General features: G+C 44.3%; 1 protein-coding gene across 3 annotated transcripts in view; it reads right to left on the bottom strand.

Annotated features, from left to right (window-relative positions):
• LPCAT1 (lysophosphatidylcholine acyltransferase 1) overlaps nucleotides 1-20,383 on the bottom strand; it is a 71,432-nt gene that overhangs the window by 39,475 nt on the left and 11,574 nt on the right. For all 3 annotated transcript variants that reach the window (XM_090039118.1, XM_090039119.1, XM_090039117.1), the window contains exons 4-6: nucleotides 8,234-8,343; nucleotides 6,678-6,738; nucleotides 5,150-5,208 (exon numbers count right to left, since the gene is read on the bottom strand). In XM_090039118.1, coding sequence (XP_089895244.1) covers nucleotides 5,150-5,208; nucleotides 6,678-6,738; nucleotides 8,234-8,343 — 230 coding nt within the window. The remainder of the gene's footprint in view (nucleotides 1-5,149; nucleotides 5,209-6,677; nucleotides 6,739-8,233; nucleotides 8,344-20,383) is intronic.

Below are 20,383 nucleotides of genomic sequence, written 5' to 3'. Positions count from 1 at the left end.
GCTCAAACAAGAAAGTTTAGAGTGCTCGTGCTTTTGAGTAGATTTGAGGGAGGTCATCATGGGTGTCAGGAGCCAAGCAAGGAATAGCAGTCCAAAACAAAGATAAGGGTCTGTACAAAAGATTGAGCCACTGGAACAGAAAAAGGAAGTGGTATGAAGAAATAAGCTGCCTGATTTGGTAAAGACATGTATTTGTAACATAAGAAAGAGGAAGGAGTTTAAGATCAATTCTAGATTAGAAGCCTGATAGACCAGGAGGCATTACTGGAAAATGAGGGGATTAGACAGGCTTGGAAGGAAGCAAGCTTCAGTTTTCCAGAAGATGTCAGAGAGAGAGAGAACGTTAAGATTTGGAAGTTAACTTCAAAATTTTACTTCATTACACAAGAAAGTGGAAGTGAGGCTGTGGAGCCAAAGACAGTCACCCTTTATTTTGGAAGATGGACTGCGGGGATCAAAACAGAGTGGCTGACTGAAGCTTACCCAGACTCTCACTACCATATGCAAACTAAGATAAAACAGACAGTTGTGCCAGAAACAGTTATGCCAGAAAAGCAATATTTTATCTGTAGCTGATATGAGCACTGTATGTGTTTATAAAAAGCTTCCAACTCTTGCTCAGGGACAGCAGTTATTTTGTTAGAGACAAAGCACAATTTGAAGATTCTGTACCTAAAAAAGTGAAACCTTTGAAAGGTTTCTCTTCCAAACAATAGAGGAGACTTAAGGAAGTACTAAGGCTAAAAGCTCTGAATTTTTTTGTTTTTAATATAGTCAGTGTTGCAATCTGGGCCCTTTAAGATTAGCAGTGGGCTGCAGAGATGGGGGTATGTATTTGAATTATTATGGAGAGTCTGAGATCTGTCTTTAGAAAACTATGGAAATCTGCAAAGCAGTGCAACAAGCAAACTGCAAGTGTAAGTTGAACATGAGATGTGCATCCACACATGCAGGCACATGTGCTTACAGCAGCTCAAATAGTAGCAGCACAAATTTGTACTGGAGATTTGTGCCTCAGCACATGCCTAAACATGCACTTTGGGGTAAACTGTGCCACTTGAGGCAAGCTGAACCTGCCCAGCTCTGCCTGGATCTTCAGCCAGGAGGAGCTGCTGGCCCCAGCAGTATAAAAAGCTGCCCTCACGACCTCAAGACCTTCTGAGGCCCAGCCAGTTGGTATCTGGGGACACTAGCCCCTTTGTGCCAGCTGGACTACTGAAACAGCCCTAACCTGAAGAGAGGGACCCCTGTACCCTCTACCCAGTGCACCAGTCTGGAAGTGGGAGCTGCTACCTGGCTGTTATCTGCTGCCACCTGTGACAGCATCAGCTCTCTTGGACCTGCGGCCCCATGGCTGCACACCTGTCAGACCTGGACAGGGACTGCACAGCCACCTGGGCTGTGGTGGTATGGGGACTGCAGCAAAGCCTCCTGCACCTCTGGGCCAGTAGCCCGTGGCTGCACAGATGGCCTTCAGGTGGCACTGCTATCATGTCTTCTGGTGCCCCCGCTCTGCCATCTAGGCAACCCCCTGGGGCAACAGGGCCTCAACACAGAGAGGCTCTGGCTGGGTGTCAAACTGTCTCTCTGGAGGACTCAGCCTCACTACTTTTTTCAGCAGTTTTTAATTTGATACCAGGATTTCCCGGTATCAAAATCAGTGTCCGTGCTGTGCAAACATGCAGCACGGGGAACATTTTTTGGTTCCCAGAGTGCCTCAAACTGCTTTGAGACACTGCAAACAGGCATGTGCTTGCTTGTATGGATGTGCCCAAGGAGGCTTCAATAACCATGAAATAGGTTGACCTGTAGCAGAATAAACAAGCGAACGAAAATAAAGGGGGGGGGGGACTTCACAAGAAAGGCCACAATCTTAGAATACAATGGCTTTGATTGCCTACAAAGGAGTTTTGGACCTGAACGCATGCATATACACACACACACACGGATTTTGACAGGAATTAAGCCTACCTTAAATACAGCTACCATCTCTGGCTGAATAATATAGGCAAAACAAAACTGTAAAAGGTGGCAAAGGAATGTATAAAGAGAACTTAATATATTGCTATTGTTGCAAGCTCAGGGAGGTAACATGATAGCCCCTTACTTGGAATATGGATACTAACTGTCCAGAATCCAAAGAACTGAGGGATACTTAACCTACAGCAAAGAAATAAAGTGGACTCCTGAGTCTGAGCCACAAAAAGCAAGAGTTAATAAGTAGAATGGTGCAATGCCCATTCATACAGCTAGATTTCTCTCCACTTCATGCCCAAAAACAACTGCATCAAAATGTAATCCCCCTGTTCCTAAAGAAATTGGACCCACGAGAGAGACACACAGCTGACATTAGAAGCCTTAAGAAAAGGACTTCCAGACAAGTCAGCAACAATTAAGAAACTCTCCAAAACAATCAGAATCAGACTTACTGCGTCATTTCTGACTGTTTCAGTCTACTGCAAAGCACCAATTCAAGAACTAGGTACAGGACTAGAGATTTATAACATACTTATCCAGAGCTCTGGGTTCCATAAGAGCTGCCCACCCTCCCTGGTGGTGGGAGGAAGGGGCAGTATGGAAGGAGGTGGCAGGGGGTAATGCTCATGGAACCCAAAGGTCATTCCACCGTTCAGTTTGGAAGTCAGGGTTCTAGACTACAGGAGGCAAAAGAGGCTGATTAGCTGAAGCCCATGGCAGGCTTGCACTGCTCTATAAAACTTTAGAATAGGGCTTTGTTCTTAAATACAAATCTCTTATGCCTTAATTAGAACATCTATTCCTGAAAGTATAATTATAAGGAGTTGCTGCCCCCACAGGGAGCTCTCAGGAGGCCTAGAGAGGGCTGGAACCAAGGACTATAGAAAAGTAAATCCATCAAGAATGAAGCAGAAAACATTTGAGGCCAAAGCAATAAACCTTCACGTTTCCTGCTCCTGCCTAGCTATTCAAGGTCCAACTCCTCACAGCTCCACGAGTATGTGCCAGCCTAGCCAACACAACACACAAGCTCCAAATCCTATCCTTCCCCACCTACTCTGCATCTCTTCTCTAGTTTCACCCTACCTTCCCAATCTAACCTAACATTAATCTATAATAGCAATTTCTTTCCTTCTCCACTCCTTTTTGGTTTCTGAAGCTTATTTGCAGAAAAGGCTTAGAGATTATATGGTTTACCAAGATGGTGGATCTACGGGAGGAGTAAATGCTAATGACCCAACTGATGGAACTGAATAATTTTGAGGACATACAGGGAAGTACTTGCACACATATAGCCACACAGATGTGATGTCACATCCATATATGAAAGAATGATTGCTCATCCAGAAGAAAGGATTAGGACAATGCATCATCATCTACATTCTTAACATTTCTAGACTTAAAAAGATCCTCTTGCAGTTATGGAATTTGTAATGGGTAAGGAAAAATGTTTTTTCCTACCCCACACCAGTCATTTTTTATTTAATTTTAGGTTACAAAATAGAATCATAGAAAATTAGGGTTGGAAGAGACCTCAGGAGGTCATCTAGTCCAACCCCCTGCTCAAACAGGACAATCAACAATTAGATCATCCCAGCCAAAGCTCTGTCTACCCAGGTCTTAAAAACCTCTAAGAATGAAGACTCTACAACCTCTCTGGGAAACCTGCCCCAGTGCTTACTACTCTTCTAGCGAGAAAGTTCTTCCTAATATCCTACCTAAACTTCCTTTGTGGCAACTTGAAAACATTCCTCTTTGTTTTGTCATCTGCCACCACTGAGGACAGTCTAGCTCCTTTGTCTTGGAAACCACGATTCAGGTAATTGAAGGCTGCTATTACATTTCCTCTTCTCCAGACTAGATAAGCCCAGTTTCCTCAGCCTCTCCTCACAAGTCACGTGCTCAGCCCCCTAACCATTTTTGTTGCCTTCCACTGGACTCTCTCCAATTTTTCCATATCCTTTCTGTAGTGGGAGGCCCAAAACTGGACACAGTACTCCAGATGTGGCCTCACCAGTGCCAAATAGAGGAGAATAATTACTTCCCTTGATCCGCTGGCAATATTCTTAATGCAGCCAGGTATACCGTTAGCCTTCTTTACAACAAGGGCATACTGTTGGCTCACACTCTTAGATCTTGTTTGAAATTTGTAGGGGCAGAAGCAATCTCCAATATGTTTTTGTAGCTTAAAGCAGAGCACTCAATGTGTGGGTCATGGGCCAGATGCTGCCCCCCACAGCATGCTATTCAGCCTGTGGGACACAGGCCTGTGGGGAGCCCTGTGGGCCATGGCTGCCTTCCATGCCCAACTTAGCACATGGGACTGGGCAGAGGTGCTGCAGGGCCTACAGAGCCTAGTCCCCACACACAGGACCAGGCAGGGCCCTGATCCCAGTGGCCAAGGGTGGCACAGGGCCCTGGCACCTAATCCAGCCTGCAGATGCGTCTCATGCACACCCCTAATCTAACCCATGGTGGTTAATTTGACTTTAATTTTACCTTCAGACACTTTTATACATGCTCCAGGGATGAGGGAGGAGTGACGCTCCTTCACTCCTAATGAAGTGATAATTAGAGCTGCTCCAAGATTTTTTGTGCATTTCAAAGAGATTTACAATCTTCAGACAGGCTGCATAAAGAAATCTACTGTTCAAGACATCAGGCTGAAGACTTTATGCAGTATTCATCTCAAAAGATGTCAAATAAACATGCTGTTACATGTCCTAGGGTGTAATTGCAACTGACCTGGATACTTTTAAAAAAACTGCTCTTGGCTCTATCTACCAAAAATTGTTGAGGAATTAAAGTATTCTCTCCTCACCACACTAACTAAATGAAATCCACCCCCACCCCCCCAAAAACCCTCAATTTTACAGACTGGAGATTGCCTTAGAAGATTTTTCCTAATACTTTAAGTGGATAGAGGGAATTTTTTCAGGAGAGGGAAAGAGCAAGAGCAAAAAGTAAGCAAGTTGATTAAAAAAAAAAAAAAATTAAAAATAAAAAAAATCAGCAATTAACCTACACCTGTTTCCTGCTGGGCTTTTGTCTACAAAAAGCCAACAAAAACACCAATGGCAAGTGTGCGCTCTAAGTTAAACAATTTGACGGCAAAGCAGCAAACTCCATAGCCAAAATTAAAAAAAAAAATTGAGAAAGCAACTGAACTTACCAGTTTGTTAGGATACCGTAAAACTACTGGCTGTACAGGAACTCCAGGGATAAATGCACCTGGAAGGCATATGGATATCATTATTTTTTTGCATAAAATTTCTTTACTACAGTAAACTGTTCACTTCCAAAAGACTGTGAAAAATGGTTATTTTTTTCAGTCTTTCATGAAGAACAGTTAGAATTCACCGCATGACAAAGGAAAAAAAGCAAAAGTAAGTAGCCAATAATAATTCCTTTGAAAAAGTTATTTTAAAAAGACAATATATGTCCAAAAGTATAAACACTGTGGTCACTTATAAAGGAAATATAAACAATTAACAGATTGCAAAAAAAATGCTAAATCTTTCACTATCAACTTAAATGCAAATAATCAAGTACAAAAGAAACATTTTATCACATCCCACTCTCTCAAATTTGACATCAGGATTATTGATTTTTTTGGGGGGGGCGGCGCATGCTGCTGCCATGTGTGCCGCCCTGCTTTTTTCTGGCCTGGGTTTCTTTGACCCCAGGATCTCCTGGGGTCAAAAACAACCCTCCCCCCACCCCATTGCAAGGTAGCAGCATGAGAAACGCTGGCACGTGCATCAAGTGGCACCACAAATGGGCCTGTGGCACCACATACCGCAAGTCTGCACTTGTCTGGACACAATCAAGGAAGCCAAAGAGCACTGTTCCTAGAACTGGTCTTCTTGCTGCTGTCCATTCACCTAGCTGCTGACACACCATGGCTAGGGTAACAAGTCAAAAAGGTTTGATGCACTAACAAGCCCTTCTAGACTGATGTAGTTTGTGTCTGCAAAACACCACTTAGTTATTAATTCCTAATGGTTTCACAAACAAAAAGTTATCCTGGGAAAAGCACTTTCATGCTGCTATAACTGTTGAAGTACGGCATTTTGCCAAAGAAAGGTCAGAAAACAGAGGATCATCCTCTTAACTAGTACTGGAAGAAGTTTCTGGGGCAGACCTGGCCCAGATCTGTTGAGTACCTCTCAACAGATGTGTGTAGGTGCCTCTAGTTGGAAAGTGACAGTCAGCTACATATTATTTAGCAGTAGGTGTTATAGCACCCTCACACTGAATACTTATGCTTTTGGTAGTTCATGCTGCTCTATCATGAAGGATACAAAAATTCAGCGAGAGAAACTGTTCACAGCTCAGAAACAAAGGAAAAATACTATCTGAATTGGATTCAAAGTGCATAATTGTAAAAACATAGTCCAGCTATGGCAGCGATTCCCAACTTTCTTTGGTCACTGGGCACCAAAACTGAACAAATAAGGTGTTGCAAGCAATGCTTTTTCTCTCTGCATCAACTCCGCTTTCAGACACAGGAAATTAAAATGTGGTAAAACTATGCCATAGTGATCTATAGCATTAGAAAAATTCCACTTCAATCCCAGCCCTTCACAAGGCTTTTTCATTCACACCCTTCAGTAGCAAGCCAATTACAATGCAAACAATACATTTAAAATGCTAAAGCAATGAGAGCATGCTGTAAAAGGAAAATGAAAAATACCTACCAGGTTTGAAGGTAATTAAACAGGATCTGTTTGTGCAAGTGCCTTCAGGGAATATTATTATCTTGGAGTAAAAACAAAGTTCACTTTTATGAAATATAACTATTCCATGTGGATTTATTTATAAATATTTACATCTTTAAAGACAAAATTTTAAAATTCTTCATATAATTAACTATAATAATTTCAGGGGGGGATTGAGTTAAGATTCTTTTTCAATCCAAGTAAAGTTGTTTATTTTCATATTCAAACGGAACACCAGAGAACTCTGTTCTACAACCCTTCTTATGGGTTGTAAAACTAGATTCAAATACAAAATGTAAAAAAAAAAAAAAAAAATAATGAATTCAGCTCTCTTTCAGTTTCTTCAAAACACGTGCGCCTAAAGACCTAGTTTCACAAAAAATAAAAAAACTGCCACAAACTAATTAAGATCCCTCTCTCTCAGATTGGAAAGAGAAAAAATAGTCTCGCCCCCGCAAACTAACTACCTGGTAGTTATTTAGATACCACCATTGCAGAGACCCTAGAACACCTAAATGAATATTTTAACAAGAAAAAAGAAGATTCTTAAGACTTAACTGAATTATCAGCAGAGGGAAGTGAAGGTTAGATTCCAAGTAGACTCCAGTCAGAAAAAGAGAAATAGGAAAGATACTGAGGGCTCATATCCCCAAATCCAAACTGCTGAATTCAAGGGAAATGAATGCGCACTGCCAGTGAACAGACTACAAGACTAGGCCTCAGGAGAGCTGGGTTCTACTTCCAGCACTGCTCCTGGCCTTCTAAGTAACTCTGAACATGTTACTTTGCTCTTTACTCAGTTTCCTCTTCTTTAAAGCATCGGTAATACAGACTTCCTCTGCAGCACTGCAAGTTCCTTTGATAAAAGTCCCTAGGTAAGGACAAGACATTGTTCCACTCCATTACTCTAAATGGGTCAATGACCACATAATTACATAGTAGTCCCATCCATATCACAAGAACAGGCTCTAACAGGTTTCCAAATTGCAGTATAATATACATGCTTTCAGAAAGTTTAGACTTGCATCACAGAGCCTGAAATATCCCTCCTTTCCTATTTCTCTCCCCAAAGCAAACTGCGTGGGCCTCCCTGAGGAGGGAGAGGGAGCAGGAGCCTGGAGATCCTGGCTACAAGGAACAATGGGAGAGCAGCACCCAGGAGGGAGCCCCACAGGCCATAAGCTAAGGGCTCGTGAGTCGCATGCAGTCCATGGGCAGCCAACTGGACAGCCCCAGCATGCTGAATTATAACACTGGATATATCAAGTGTCAAACACCTCAATCATTCATTCTTAACAATATTTAAATTTTAACAGTATCACTCCAGTGGAAATGATCTCCAAATGCTAAACACATCACAACAGAACTACAGATGAGGCTAGAAATTCATCATGCAAGTAAGGATTTTAAGTTCCGTATCTCAGGGAGAAAAGCATAAGAGGATTAGGGCGATAGGGGAGAGTTGGAAACAGGACAGACTAAACTGCTATCAATAAATACCAAATATACTGTGTCACAGAAGAACCACAAGGTACCTGGGGCCATTTGCCTGACTGAGCACGTCTCTTTATCTCTTCAACTGTTTTCCTGCGAGAATCCTGGTCTGACCGAGACACAAATACCGGCCGGCAGTATTTAATTAGAGCTGAAAAGAAAAGAAAATTACATGCATGTTTTCATTATAACTTGCTTTCACTGCTGCTTTGTGGTATCACCTCACAGGCACCCTTTTGAACATGAACCTTTCTTACAAAGAAATAACTAGTCTAATTCAATCATCTTACAAAAACATTTTTTCAGCTAAATAATGGCAATTCCTTGACCCATTTTCATTACCTAGATTGAGAAATAAAAGGACAAAAAAATAGCAAAAAGTTCAATGAATGGATGGAGACTATACATGTAACTTTAAATGTAACTGTGTCTCTTTAATGTAAGTATATTTTTCTGCAGGAAATAAAAAGTTTGACCATCAAGACAGCTATATTATTTCCTCTTGTAACAAATCTTCTTGGCAGGGATTCCAATGAAGAGAATCTGTGCGAGGACCTCCTTGTGGAGACCTTCCCCACAATCCCCCTGGATAAGATTTTTTTTCCTTGTAAAGTAGGACACAAGGCAAATCCCAAACTTGACCTATGGAGATGCCTTAAGACATGGGGAGGCTAACTGCTTTTACAAAACCATTGCAAGTTTAGCTCCACGAGTGACTGGTGCCTCCTGATCTGGCAGGGCACCCGCAGAAGCCACCAACCCTGGTAGGAGGGTAACCAGCCCTACCAACAGCATCAGTGTTGGCTGTCGGGGCGGGGGGGGAAAGGGGAGGGAGGCCCATGGACCCCTTACCAGTCACCCATGTTTAGCACTGCTGAAACTGCACTGCCCAGCACTCCCCACAGATAAATCTTATCTTTTCTAAAGAGTTTCCAGAGTCATAAAATGCAATTCATCTCCTTATTCAATGGAAAAGGGTTTCCCGATATTAACAGGATTTCTCTCATGCATCTCTACCCCATAAACTATAATTTATGCTAGGCAGAGTGCATATATATAATTATGTTTCCTGAGAGATGAAGGCCAAGTTCTACAAAGGCACTGAATTAGGACTGGAGAATGAAATGCTTAAGTCAAACAACAGTACAGTCTACAAAATCCCCCTACTAATGGCTTCAGCAACTTAAATTCCCCAATAAAACTCCCTAGACAAAGACAGTGCTGGTCCTGCACAGGCTCAGAACTGACACCACCTTAGCTGGGCTGAACTGAGTCCAGATTCACAAACTAGGTATCCCTAGACCTACACCCCTTGCAGGAGGACTATTTAACAGGCATGCTTTTAGCATGACTGATGCATACAGATAATTTAAAAAGGAGAGCAATCTAGTGATCTGTACCTAAATAGATAACTTAAATATCCAAGATGACCTCTACCTGACTCAAGAAGTCTATGAGCCAATGAGAGGCAAAGTGCTGCTCAACCTGGTACTGGCTACTGGGGGTGACCTAATCAGCGACCTAGTGATCAGTGGGAAGCTGGGTGACATCGACCATGAGCTGATCACCTTCACCATCCGTCATAAAGCTGGCAAGTCAGTTAGCAACACGGAAGACCTTGACTTCAGGAAAGCTGACTTTGACAAGCTCAGAAGGCTCGTCAGTGAGGCCCTAAGGAACCATGACCCCAGGAGGAGGGGAGTTCAAGAAGAGTGGTTGCTCCCCAAGGGAGCGATCCTCAGTGCACAAGCTAATTCTATTCCATCTCGGAGGAAGGCAGCAAGAGGGCACAGCAGCCCCCCCTGGCTCTCCAGGGACCTAGCAGACCTCCTGAGGCTAAAAAGGAAGGCCTACAAAGGATGGAGGATGGGATTCACCTCCAAGGAGGATTATTCTGCACTAGCCCGGTCCTGCAGGGAGCAAACCAGGAAAGCCAAGGCTGCAAGTGAACTCCAACTAGCTTCTAGCATCAAGGACAATAAAAAGTCCTTTTTCAGATATGTGGGGAGCCAGAGGAAAAGCAAGGGCAACATTGAACCCCTCCTGAACCAGATGGGGCAACTGACAACTGACGCCCAGGAAAAAGCCAACCTATTAAATGGGTACTTTGCATCGGTCTTTCATCAGTCCCATGGGACGCCCATGCCCACAGTGGGACAGGGCGGTCCAAGTGAGGGAGATCCTCTGCCCTCCATCAGTGCTGACCTTGTGAAGGAACACCTTGAGAGGCTGGATACCTTCAAGTCAGCCAGCCCTGACAATCTACACCCCAGGGTACTCAAAGAGCTGGCAAGCATCATAGCCCAGCCTCTGGCACGGATCTTTGAAAACTCCTGGCGCTCTGGTGTAGTGCCCGAAGACTGGAAGAAGGCCAATGTGGTGCCGATCTTCAAGAACAGGAAGAAAGTGGATCCAGCAAACTATAGGCCCATCAGCCCGACTTCCAGCCTGGGGAAGACCTTAGAAAAATTTATTAAAGGGGCCATCCCTATGGGACTGCCTGACACCAACATCCTAAGGGATAGCCAACACGGGTTTGTTGCGGATAGGTCTTGCTTGACCAATCTCATTTTCTTCTATGACCAGGTGACCTATCACCTGGACGAGGGAGAAGAGATTGATGTCATATATCTTGACTTCAAAAAAGCCTTCGATCTGGTATCCCATGATCACCTCTTGGCGAAACTGGCCAATTGTGGCCTTGGGTCCACCACGATGGAAATCAATCATCATGGTGCCCTGTGACCAGTGGGGTCCCCCACGGCTCTGTCCTTGGACCCATATTGTTCAACATCTTCATTAATGATGTGGACATTGGAGTCAGGAGCAGACTGGCCAAGTTCACCGATGACACCAAACTTTGGGGCAAACCATCCACACTAGAAGACAAGCGAGTGATCCAGGCTGACCTGAACAGGTTCAGCAAATGGGCAGATGAGAACCTCACGGTGTTTAACACCGAAAAATGCAAGGTTCTCCACCTTGGGAAGAAAAACCTGCAGCACCCTTATAGGCTCGGCAGTGCTACGCTGGCTAGCACTACAGAAGAAAGACTTGGGGGGTCATCACTGACCACAAGATGAACATGAGCCTGCAATGCGATGCTGTGGCTAGTAAAGCGACCAAAATGCTGGCTTGCAAACCATAGATGCTTCTCAAACAAATCCCGGGACGTCATTCTCCCCTTGTACTCGGCCTTGGTGAGGTCGCAGCTGGAGTACTGCATCCAATTTTGGGCTCCACAATTCAAAAAAGATGTGGAGAAGCTTGAGAGAGTCCAGAGAAGAGCCACCCACATGACCAGAGGTCAGGAAAATGGACCTTACAATGACAGGCTGAGAGCCATGGGGCTCTTTAGCCTGGAAAAGCGCAGGCTCAGGGGTGATCTAATGACCACCTAAATTTATCAGGGGTGACCACCAGTATCTAGGGGAAAGTTTGCTCACCAAAGCACCCCAAGAGATGACGAGGTTGAACCGTCATAAACTACTGCAAGACCGTTTCAGGCTGGACATAAGGAAGAATTTCTTTACTGTCCAAGCCCCCAAGGTGTGGGGCAGCCTGCCATCAGAAGCACCTACATTGAACACCTTCAAGAGCAAATTGGATGCTTATCTTGCTGGGATCCTATGACCCCAGCTGACTTCCTGCCCTTTGGGCAAGGGGCTGGACTCGATCTTCCAAGGTCCCTTCCAGCCCTAGTATTTATGAAATTCATGAAAGTCTAGGAGGTGTTTCAAGCTATGTATCCAAATGTCACAGATACCCAACTCAGGGCTGTAGGGAGGCACCCAAGTCCAGAAAAGTAGGATTTCAGAGAGACAGAATTCTCTCAGATCTCCTGCTAGCTTATTATACCCTTGCTCAGCATACTACTTGTTGCCAGTCCCATCACTAGGTGCATAATGTGGCTTAGGTATCTCATCAGGAATTATGCAACTTAAATTAAGGTCATTTATTTCACTGTGGAAGTTAAGTGAAGTTTATGTGGTTCTGGCCTGTATTTTTTCTAGGAAGCAGAATGTTCCCTTTATGTGCAAAGTATGCAGATAAAAGTGGTAAGAGAAATTCAGGCCAATGGAAACGGGACCATTTTGCACAAGAAACTAAAGATGAATTTGCAACCTTTCCTTTACAAACTACCACGTGAGCTAGAGTGGCTATTTCAGGATTGAAAATTTTATTGTTTCAGAGAGTCACCATTTTCAATGCAAATGCCTTACAAAAGTTAAAATACCTTGTCTTTGCAGTTATTTTTACTGAAGTAATGTTGACCCAATATGTCAACCTGTGATAACTGGCATTAAATCCCTATCCTTCAATTCTTTTTTAACTGAATCCCTAATGAGCTTCTCCACTATTTTTCCCAGAATTGATGGCAAGCTTACTGCGCTATATTTATTCAGGTCACGAGGGGTGCACTGATAAAGGGTTTTTTTGACCAATACCAGTGGCTAATTTTTAACCAGCCATATTGGCTGATACCGATCTGATAAACAATATGCAAACCAGCAGCTTGGAGAGCAGTGTCCAGCGGGTAAGTCTGTGGTAGAAAGAATACAGGGAAGGGAAGGGGTGTGTGGGGCCCTCACAGTAAGGGAGGGCGTGGGGCTGGGGCAGGGACTACCCAGCCAGTGCAGAGCAGGGTGCGGGACAGAGCCATGGGTGTCTCATCAGGGGGTTGCGGGGAGTAGGGCGGCTCCCTGCTGCTGCACATACCCCTATGGGAGGCATGGGGGGCATGTGCCCCCCCAGATGTGTGTGGGGTGAGGATGGGCTGCCTGCCGTGGGCTTGGGGCCAGGGGCTATGTAGGCCTCTTCCCAATGGGAACTGAGCTGGGGCTGTGCAGGGGGAGCAGGGAAGGGAGCGGTGACACTGGAATGGGGACTACAGGGTAGGCTACAGCCAGCCTAAAATTTGCTGTAGCCCTGCCTCCCAGCACCACTACTGCCTGCCTTGAGCACAGCCCTGGGCCAGCCCCACCACCAGGAAGAGGCCAGTGCAGCCCCTGCCCCTGAGACCACACGCAGCATTTAATCCCTGACATTACTGGCTACACCGCCCCCCAAAAAACAAAACGCCAATTGCCGATCATGTTCATTTTCCTTTTATCGGTGCCGATCCAATATGGACCGATATGTTGGTGCACCTCTACAGGTCACTCCTCTTCAATTTTGGCTACTGACACTTCATTAACTCTTCAAGTCTTGGAGTGGTGGGAAAATTCCAGAAGACTTATTAATAATTTTCAGTGGGCCAGAAATATGTAAAAATCTTTTAGGGCTCTTGGGCACAAACTTCCTGGACCTGATAATTTTTAAATATCTGTCTTTAGAACTTTTAACATTCTCTCCAGTTATTAACAGCCTGGAAATTACTTCATCATGCCCACGTAATAGGAATTTACCATTCTGCTTCTTTCCAAATACACAATACAAATGTCTGTTGAACATTTCTGCTTTTGTGGTAACACTAATAATTTTACACTCTACATCCAGTAACGGACCAATCCCACCCTATGCTCTCCTAATCGGTATAAAACTAAGAGACATCCACTAAAATTAACAAAAGATGGCTTTATAACAGGGGTATCAAAGATATGGTCTGTAGGCCACATTTCAGCCTCCCAGTGCTGGCCTGGGACTCTAGTTGACCCACACAGAGCCAGTTCAGCATGTGCTGAACTGACCCCACACAGAGCCAGTTCAGAACCACACCCAACTCTGCCCCAATTGCCAAACACATACAAGATCCAACACCCATGACACTCACTCCTGCTTGCCCAGGCTGTAAGTCTTGCGCACAATGGGTCCTTGAGCAGCTGGAAAGAGTGCTAGATCCAGCATGGGGGGGAACAGGACAAGGACAGGTCCCAGTCTGGCCCATAGCACTGTTCAACCAGCCTGCAGGGCCAGATACGTTTGACACCCATCATTTAAAAACAAGCAAGAGGAAGTTCTTTTTTGTTTGTTTTTTTTAAACATAATACATAATTAACTGGTGGAATTCATTGCCATATGAAGCTGTAAAGACAGATAGAACAACCAGTTTCAAAAAGGGAACTAGACAAATTCATGGAGGACAAGTCCATTGATGGCTATTAAAGAGAACAGTCAGGGATGTAGCTTCTAACTTCCCTGATTAAAGTTGGGGGAAGGGGAGGGGGTAACGGGATGGATTACACTAGACACTCCCTGTAAATATATTTTCCCTCTAAAACATCTACACTCAGGTCTCTCTCTATGCGAGTGTTGCATTCCAATAAAACCTTGCGTAAAGTGAAATCTGCATCCACATAAAGCAAATCAATTATTGCATATAATTAACAGGGATATGTACTAGCCTCAGTCTACTTCCTCCCCCAAACCAGGACAAATTCAAACAAGTAATCGCACGATACAACAACTGCTGCACAGACAGGCTGCGAGCTCTGCGCTGCAAGCAGCAGCACGTGCAGGGAGTGCATCACCAGGGCAGCATGGAGGCAGGCTGGAGAGGAACTGGGGGTAGGGAAGCAGGGCAGCAGGGAACACTGGAGGCTTGCTGCTCCTAGCTCTACCCTGCTTCCCTTCCCCAGATGCCTCTACAGCTCAGTGGGCATGACCTAGCGCAACTGGGAACAGCGGGCCTGCACAGAGAGGTTATGAGCTTTCTGCAGCACGGAGTGCGGGGCAAGCACCTTCTCCCTGCAGCCCCACTGTTCCCAGCCATACCGGGCTGCAACCACTGAGCTAGGGAAGCACCCAGGGCAGAGAACCAGGTCAGCAGGAAATGGTGGCTGCTCATCCTGTGCTGCCCTGGGGACACGCCTCCTGCACCTGCCGCTCTTTGAGGGGTGCAGCCCTGTGCCACAGAAGGCACATGACCAGGGCAGCAGGGTGCAGGGCCCTTCACTTAAGATCAGATTTTTCTCACACAAAGCAAATTTCTGATATAAATAAGGTTGTCGCATATAAGTAAATTTGAACAAAATGAATTTGCATAAAGAGAGACCCAAGTGTGCTACTTGCCACTGTCATGGGGAGGACACCAGGTCAGACAGACCATGGGTCCGACTCAGTATAGAATTTTTTATATTCTTGGGTATACTACATTATCCGAAATACCCACACCTAGTCCAATTCCTTTTATTTAGCTCTGCCAGCCATGACTTTTCCTAGACTAAACCTCCTTTACCCATTTTCTGTATTCTGTAACTTTTAACTTTTATGTATTAATCTCCATTCCTTCCCCTTGTAAAAGCTATGTTATGCTTAACCTTGGCAGGATGCAATTCTTATTGCTAACTGACTTCACCTCACACTCACAGAGCAAAAGAAAAATATTTCCACTGGTAATCATCAAAGTATATAAAAAGGGGATGCAAGAAAAAAAAAAAATCCACAACAGGAGTACGGAAATTCAGAACATGGGGCACCACACATGCACCTGATGTCCACTGCAGGCGAGTGGGGGGAGCCCCAGCTGTGCCGGCCATGCACTGTTCCTCTAGCAGTGGCTTGGGAAGCCACTGCTGCAGGGTTCTGCTGCCGAGGGGCAGGGCTGTTGGCAGTTGGGTGTTGCCGGCCACTTGCTCTGCCAGGTTTCAGCTGGAGAATTGGGCACCAAACTCCCGTCGAGCCCGGTTTGGCCCTTCCATGATTGAGGCAGGGGCCAAACTGCTTCTGAGCCTGATCTGGCCCCTGCATGATATGGGCAATGCCTCCTATCCCAGAGCAGAGCTTGGGGATTTAAACCACTGGTGTCTGCTAGGTGGGGCTCATCACCCAACGGACTGTGGGGAACTGCTTCCTGCCCTGGGCTAGGCAGCCAATGCCTCCTATCCCAGAGCAGGGCTTGGGGATTTAATCACAATTTGACAGCCAGGAATCCACTGACGAGCTTCCTCCATCCTGCAGCCCCCTAGCCTGGCCCCAGCCCCCATGTGTTCAGTGCCACGAGAAGTGAAAGCTCCATCCTGGTACGAATGTACTACGAAATGAACAGAATGATTTAAAGCAGGTATGCTTTACTGATTTATGGATACTTACATTTTATATTTTGACATGGGATTTTATAGAGTAGACTGTCATTACTAAACTGTCTGCCCCACATCGTAATTTTGCACAATCCTGAATATTTAAATTGATAAAAATCAAAATAAATGCTTAAAAATAGACATTGATTTTAGCCATCAAAATTTATTAATAAAATAAAATAAAAATCAAGTTCTGCCAAGCCTAGTTATGCTGCTTTTGCTTCTAATTACAGGCAGTCCTCGACTTACAATGTTGAGTTACAACATTTCATACTAAGGACATTTATAAATTGACACCCTGTTACAACTTTATTACGTCAGTTTCAACTTACAATGCTTGATCTGATGCAACACCACACCAGCAAACAAGTTCACTGCGTCACTCATCTCCCTGGAGAACATCTGTCCAAACTTCCTTGGACACTTGCTTTAAGAAAGCAGACAAAACTCCAGAAAAACCTGCAGCCAAGAGTCCTGACAAGACTCCAGCCAAGGACCCTTCAAAAAGTCCAACCGAGAGCCTTTCAAAAAGTCCAGCAAAGTCACCTCAAAGAAGTCCTTTCAATTCAATACGATTGCTATTTATAATATAAATACATTAATGTATCTATATTACTCATCTATAATTGATCAAGTACAAAATTCTGGGGTATTTTTGGTGAAAATAGGATATCGGGCCTTGGTTCAGGAACCAGTCACCATTTATAACCTTGTTTCTTATGAGAAAATTGGTTCCGAGTTACAATGTTTCAACTTAAGTTTTCAGGAACCAATTGTGTCGTAAGTTGAAGGACTGCCTGTATTACCTTCAGTTCAGTACTGAACCAAGTGAGTAATGAATCAAGACTGTCCCGCTGGATCAAAGAATCTTGGCTTTTGGCAGTTCCTAAGGAAAATTATTTGATACTCCATATTCTCATTCACATTTTAGCTACTTTTTCCCTCCATAAATTTTGCTTGCAATTTCTGCCTGCTCTGTGAAGTTAACCCTTTTGAAGTACTAGTCTAGGGGGAGATATTTAGTGCCTGGGACTTTCTTGTTTACTTACAGTAAATAAAAATAAGGTTACAATCACTGATTGCCAGGCAACTACCAGCTTCCAGTAGAGTGACTAATTTATCTTTATCCATCATGTAGTCCATAACTAGAGCTTTGACGTTGGGTGCAAAACTCTATGTCGGAAAACTCTCATATTTCAAACACTCAGACACTGGATAGCCACCTGAGTATCTCCAGTGTGCTTACCCATAACATTTTCTTCCTACACATTATGGACAAATACCTTTGCTCCAAATTTATCCTATAGCTTGCACTTTTTTGTACTGACCAACACATACGCACAGGAATCAAATATCCTGGGGTTAGAAGCCATTATTTTTCTAAAGTCTAGAGCAGGTAATAGTGTCTTTACTGAACATGCCATTTAACACTGCACTTACTATGGAGACAGCACACTATCCTATTTTCCACATGTCCATTACTATGATCTTTTAAAAAAAGGACTGGCAGTGAAGACTGCTTTCTTCCTTAAAGTAGGTCAAGAACCTCAATGGATAGCTGCTTTCTTCACAACACTAGGACACCAACCAAACAAATGTGTTTCTTTGTAACAACTTTCATGTTCTCTTCTTCCAAATTTGTTGAATAGTTGTCAGCTATTTGGTACTTCTGTCCAGGTTGAATGCTTCCTGTTTTTCCCTATTGAACACAGCACTATTCTGCTTCTTCACTTCTACTCTTCCCAGTTATTTGACTGCCAGTTGCCCTCCCCTGCACCATGGCACCTGCAACAACTATTTCCAAAACGGATTACCCAACAGGTTTCTTCTTTTTGAGGTTGTGCATTGCTTCAGCTTGCATATTTAAACCATGCATCTTCCCATCTCATATACCTGCCACTTTGCATTTCATGAACCAGATTTGATCTGTCAGAATGAGAGATAGAATACATCCAAGGTAGGTCACAACCACTATTTCCCCATTATCCATATTCACTACCTGGTATGAAGCCATCCCTAAAAATAAAAGAAACCCTGCTACAACTTCACTTGCCAGTCGATACCCCTGCTCAATGGTTCATTTGGCAACCGATTAACACACATTAAATCTTGATGCTGGCTCCATTCCCACACTGAACATTGTCCAAAATTACAGACTGACAGGCATTAGATCCATCTCAACTGGATACATGACACAGTTTCAGCCTGCTGTCCACAGCAAAAAAAATGCCATTTTCCATCCCTTTTCAGTGATCCTTCTAAGAAGGTCTTGCTTCAACAAGCAGTATCCTCCTTGTTAACTTTAAGCAAGAGAGAGGAAGTAACCTTACACCAAGGAAATGGTTTCTGTGATGGATAGTTTCTGACACCAGAAAGGAATTTAAAGACAGGGCACTTTCATTTAATTTCATTCATTTTCAATTTGCAACTTAAAAGTTCAAGCTACTATTACTACATCTGCACAGTGAACTGGACCTTCCCACAGGAAGTGCCTGATTTGTGGTGGGTCAGGACCAGTACCAGGACAAGACTCTTCCATTCCACCTCCTGATACCTTCTAGAGTCTTTACCAAGATGCTCTTGGTAGTAACCATACACCTTAGACAGCAAGGGATAGCAGTGTATGACCATCTAGATGACTGCACCTCTTTCACACCCAAGAACAACTGATGAATACTCCTAAATCCAGTCTGACTTCTGGATGAGTCTGCAATTCATAAGGTCAATCTGGACCCTGTGACACCTAGAACTTATCTAATGCAGGAGCTAACCCTACCAGTCAACCACTGATCCACTGATAAAGCCAACGCTACACTCTTGATCACATGACCATCTACACCTGTGACATCATATGCCATGTTGAGCTTAGAGGCATGCAGTCCTGTCAGTGTGTGAAAGGTCTTTGAAAAATCATTTGCTTACCATTATGTTGACAATCTTCTAGGAGTTCTGTTCTCCTATGTCGAGGACAGATATGTTCAATATGTGTAAGGGTCAACAATGACCCAGATGTTTTTCTATTACAATGGGGAGCCCACATCAGCAACCTGCAGGGAACTGGACACCTGGATGTTTCAGAAGGCAAAACAACATCAACAGGATAATGCTCAAGGCAGTAAAAAAAGTCAGAAGGGAGAATGATACACAGAAGACTGGCAAAGAAAGCAGAAGGCCAGTCTCCCAGCAGAAAGAAGAGTGCAAGGGGAGGACTAGAGATGCATACCTGCCCCCAAAGGGGCAGATCCATGTGATTTGGGGTGACTACTGACCTCTCGAGATAATCAGATCTGGCCCCCTAGCACTTGGGCAGGAAAGACTGCTGGGCTCAAATTTCACAGATTTTTAGGGTTGGAAAGAGCCTCAGAAGCTCAGAGTCCAACCCCCTGCCCCTGGGCAGGAAAGAGTGCTGGGATCAGATGACCTTAGCCAGGTGTTTGTCCAATCTCCTCTTAAAGACCTCCAAGATAAGGGAGAGCACCACCTACCTTGGAAGTCTCTTCCAGATGACCCTGGCAACGTGAGCGTGCTTGCTGGGGAGAATCAATTGGCTTGTAACCAAGGTAGATTCAGGAAAGAGATGGGTGTGCTACCTGCCAGAGGGACTGAAGTGAGATATGGTTGGAAAAGATCTTCCTAGGATCACGGAAGAACTTACTGACTATCTTCATGGTGGGACACACGATACCACCAGATCCCTGATGAAAAGGGGGCAGGGGGGAGAAAGAGAGGAAGATGCTCAAGGGAAGGTAGGTTCAGATGACCCTCCAAGGTATTTTTCCAGTCATAGGATCAGAGAGAAGTGCAGCTGGAAGGGATCTCCAGAGGTCACATCTAGTCCAACCCCTCCACCTGAGCCAGCATTATCCTTATCCAAAGCATCCCAGGCAAACTCATTGTCCAACCTCTTGGTAAAACTACCATCAACCTTGACACAACATAAGATATAACACCCAAACCTGCCATGGGTGAAGCAAGGGGATCACAGAAGCCAATGTCCTACTGCTGTATAAGATTGTTAGAATATAGGCTTCTTCTCCCATATCTTCTTTATTCCACAGTCAAAAATTCTTCTGGTCACCTTCCCATCCATGCCTTATTCTCCAGGCACTCCATGAAGCAATACAGGATATTATCCAGGTATTTGCGATAGTAACTAAAGTTTTCTTGGCCATT

The sequence above is a fragment of the Crocodylus siamensis genome, chromosome 3 (assembly GCF_052110815.1).
Source record: "Crocodylus siamensis isolate JL-2025a chromosome 3, ASM5211081v1, whole genome shotgun sequence".
Taxonomy (NCBI): Eukaryota; Metazoa; Chordata; order Crocodylia; family Crocodylidae; genus Crocodylus; species Crocodylus siamensis.
This window is presented reverse-complemented; position numbering and strand designations above follow the sequence as displayed.